This window comes from Rosa rugosa, chromosome 3 (assembly GCF_958449725.1).
Source record: "Rosa rugosa chromosome 3, drRosRugo1.1, whole genome shotgun sequence".
NCBI lineage: Eukaryota > Viridiplantae > Streptophyta > Magnoliopsida > Rosales > Rosaceae > Rosa > Rosa rugosa.
Window position 1 is genome coordinate 57,651,056 of NC_084822.1, and position 4,173 is coordinate 57,655,228.

The following is a 4,173-nucleotide window of genomic DNA, read 5'->3' on the forward strand; positions in this document are numbered from 1 at the left end:
TATATCAATTTGACCAGAATTAACGTTTTTCTTCCCTATTACAGTAACCTCCCGGAACTCGGGTAGCTGCCGGGAAATGTATCCGACGGCCCCGATGGGGTCCAATAATTGCAGAGTGGGACCCGATCCAGGTTTGGAAACTGGATCAGAGTCGTTCGACGTGGGGCTTGCGTTATTAAATTATGTCCCTTATAGGACAGGCCAAGTAGAATTGAATTCAGGCTACAAGGACAATATCGTATCTTCCAGTTTTTACTTCTTACCAAGCAAGAAGATGAAGAAGAAGAAGAAGAAGAGAAGAAGAAGCAAACTAATTTTAGAGAGAGAGAGAGAGAACAATTAATAATTGACCTAGTATTACGGTCGGAATTACAAATTATAGACTATAGTTTTTATAGCTAAGGTGAATTTGATGCAGGTGATGAGTGATCTGGATGGTACCTAGAGGGCACCAACTTCGACGAGCTTGGGGACGAGGTGGCCAGTGAGGTGGAGGGCCACCAGGGATTCGAGGCCGCCGACGCAGGTGCCGCCGATGAAGACGGAGGGCGGGATGTTATTCCGGGGCTTGTCGTCGTTGACGGCGGAGGAGGAGGGAGGGGGACAAGGGAGAGCGGCGATCTCGTCGTCGTCCAACTCGATGACGGTAGGGTGGACCCCAATAGTAGCGAGGAGCTTCTTCATGACGTGGCACATGCAGCAGGAAGTTCGGCTGAAGATGATGACGGGGTGCTCGGAGATGAGGCGGCGGATGCGGGTCTCGGCGGACTCGGCGACGTCGATGGAGAGGGAGGAAGGGTTTGGGGTAGGAGGGGAGGTGGAGAGGCCGAGGTGGACGACGTCGTTGGAGCAACGACGTAGGCCCTGCATCGCCGGAAAAGCCAGAGGGAATTGAAGTGAGGGAGAGAGAGAGAGAGAGAAGTGTGAGGTGGTGTTGATGTCAACGGCAAGGCAGAGCGGAAGTGGGTGTGGGTGTGGGGTGTGGGTGTGAGGGAGTTGGGGGTGAGATTTTATAAATGAAGGAGAGGGCTAGGTGCGCTTGCTTACATCACAATGTACTGTGTTTTCATACTTCCTTTGCGATCGAAGGTTATCGTGACAGTTCGATGCCCACGCGCTGCTATTCTGTTCCGTAATGTCACGATCAGATTTACACATCCGAAAATATTACAATCTCTTGGAACTAGGAATAATACAAGATTCAATTGAAACTTCTGAATCTAATAGTGAAACAGACATCTCGTTAAGTTGAACATGTTTTTCTATAGGGGAGAGGATCCTCTCCTAAGCTTCTAATCTGCCTAATCTATCTAAGCTTTCAACAACAAAATGACATGTGACCAAATTTATATCCAATGACCGACAATAAGTTTAAATTTTTTTATCTCTATTTTTATTTGAGTTTAGATTGCCGCGTTGTTGGTTCTGTTTCACTCGCTTTCTCCCTCTTTTGTTCTTTGGTGACCCTGATAGAGTAAAAACACACCAGAGGATCCTCATCATTTCTACAGAGGTTCGTATATAGATGAACTTGAATTGAAGCAAGAATTACAATGGTAAATCATTGACCGTCACGCAAATATTATTTATTTTTTTTAAATGAACAATTCTTAAATAGTTCTTCACGAGTGAGACTCACAAAGTAAATTGTTTCATTGTCCTATTGACATTTACATGTCTTGATCCTTTTAACATAATTGATTAATTGGTTAGATACTCTACCATTCCAGAGAGCAAAGAATATATAACCTTATATGCTAAGCACATCGAGATAAAACACAATCAGTGTGATTGTTTTATATACATTTAGTTGTTCGTTGTTATCTAAGTTTATAAGATAAAAATTAAAAATCTATAAAATATAAATAAAATTATACATGAGATTATAATATTCTTTCAAATACTTATTGGCAGAGTGACAACTGAAGGATAAATTTTTAAAATACAAAAAGAGCTTCTTGATCGATGATTTAGATGTTGTAGATATTTATACAAAATCTCTTATTTCTTCTTAGAAACACAAATGAAAGACTGTAAGATTAAAGTATGCATGACGTGTAGTAAGTATTATACCTTTCCGGCTTTCCCCCTAGAAGAAGAGTCGAAGCCTTGAAGTATAGGTTCACTGCTTGACTTGAATGAGGAAAGATAGTACGAGCCTATGAGGAAGCACGAATGAATTATTGGAAGATGGGGAAGTAGATCGACGAGCTCAAGTAGCGCGTGGGAAATCTCGGGTATTACGATACAATGCGGTAGCTCGGAAATACTGGACATTTGCCGGTGGATTTAGCGTGGATCGGTCACATGGGGGGGGGGGGGGAGTGATAGTCATCGCCAGTAAATGAGGGTGACGTCAGATTGACTTAGACGTGGAACGGTAAAGATTGAACCTTGACGTAACCAAAAGCACCCTGTGTAGTAAAAAGCTGGGCCAGCTGACGTGGACTATGTGTTTGCTCTGGTCCCACTCCCATGACATAATCATCGGAGCTATATCACACTTTCCTCGTCATGATGACGTTCCCCCTCTCCGACACGTGGCTTTGTCTTTTACTTTCCTTCAGGCATGGAGATTGTGGGCTTCAAAGCAGGCCCCACTTTTGGCCGTAAGCAGCCCAGCCTCTAAGGTACCGCCACGTGTCCCTCATGTGCTTGTGTGCACTTTGATCCTTGTTTTAGTGGGGGCTGTGGTCCCCACCATCATGGACTAAACTCTTTGGGGATGTGAAAGGTGCACCGTTGATGGTGGTGAAAACGGTGTCTGCCATATGGGTTTTAAGATGTGTTGAGGGGATTGCATCACACGTTAGAATGGCCTACTCTAATCAGAGGTTCACAAATTTAAGCTTCCTTTCTAAATATGTGTGTCTGATTTCTCAGTATGTATAAAACTAGGGGATCCGCCAATTGGTATTGGATGTGAACCTCAGATTACTTTATCATGGTATCAGAGCGGGTTACCCACGTGTGCATGCCTAACGGCCACACAGGCTCCACGTCACCCAAAGTTGTCCACGTGTATGGCTTGAAAATTCGCCACACGTGCGGGGGCGTGTTGAGAATATATACATCTCACATGGGAAAAATTGGACCTTGCCTATGGATTTATAAGGATTTGGGCCACTCCATCCATTGCCAATTGATTTTTGTAAATTTATTCAAAAAAAAAAAAAAAACTAGGGGATCCATAAAATCATGCATATTTATGCAACATTAACATCAAAACAAGGATGCGAAACCCACCATTGACCGTTCTAATAGGGTTTGTTTTCCAAGCTCTTTTTGAATAATTGTTAAATCGAAACACATAAATACTCTCTAAATATGTTATGTACAATTATCTTGTTATATTATAAAAGAAATTAAATAATTATGATAGTTGAATTTTCTCCAACATAAAATCAACTCACAAATTTTCTTTCTTAATAGTATAAATATGATCGTTAATTACGTTATCATCATTAATAGTTACCCCTTATACATTTTTCAGTTTATTTTGACTTTGTCAAGGGGAACCCAAATACTTCCTAAATCTAAGATAAACCCCTTCGGCGCATGTGAAATGTTCCAACTGTGCATTGCAGTACAGTGCCTGATCATTTTGACAGCTTCGGGGTTCGAACCTAGGTTGAGAAGCACACCCAACTAGACAAGAACCACTAGGTCACTTGCAGTTTCTAGTATATGTTATCGATGTGATAATAGAAGTGAGAAGTTTTCTTTCAGAGCAAATTGGCAATAGTAGTAATTCATAAATAGCTAGTGTTACGGTAATTGTAATAATCCGCATTTGTAATCGGTTAATGACAAACTTAAGTGGTCATTAGCAACTGGTAGTACAAACAATTAACATGCAAGAAATTCTAACCAAAGATTGAAAAGAACAAATCATCGTGTATTATACGTACTCTGCAGATTAGGCTATCATTTTCTACCTAAGATCACATTAATATTAATTGCTGACGGTAAGGTAATTAGTATATTCTCCATTAAGATCCGATTAAGAAGGTCATGCATGCTTATTAACTCGGAAAATGAAACAGAGGGGAAATCTAAGATCCACTGCAACCCTAAGTACTCATTTAGTTATTCTGGGCAAGTTTCGTGATGCGATTTGTAAGAGCATTGCATTAGGGACCAGACCTTGAAACTTATTCTGATTTTTCTCCA

At 41.3% G+C, this 4,173-nt stretch overlaps 1 protein-coding gene across 1 annotated transcript; it reads right to left on the bottom strand.

Moving 5' to 3' along the window:
- Positions 1-295: 295 nt before the first annotated feature.
- Positions 296-990, bottom strand: LOC133739206 (glutaredoxin-C6). Its single transcript, XM_062166943.1, has one exon. The coding sequence runs from the start codon at positions 868-870 to the stop codon at positions 442-444; it is 429 nt and encodes a 142-aa protein (XP_062022927.1). The 5' UTR covers positions 871-990; the 3' UTR covers positions 296-441.
- Between the last annotated feature and the right edge of the window lie 3,183 nt (positions 991-4,173).

Bases quoted from the DNA above. Each gene is read 5' to 3' on its own strand.
- LOC133739206 (XM_062166943.1), bottom strand. From the start codon at position 870: ATGCAGGGCCTACGTCGTTGCTCCAACGACGTCGTCCACCTCGGCCTC.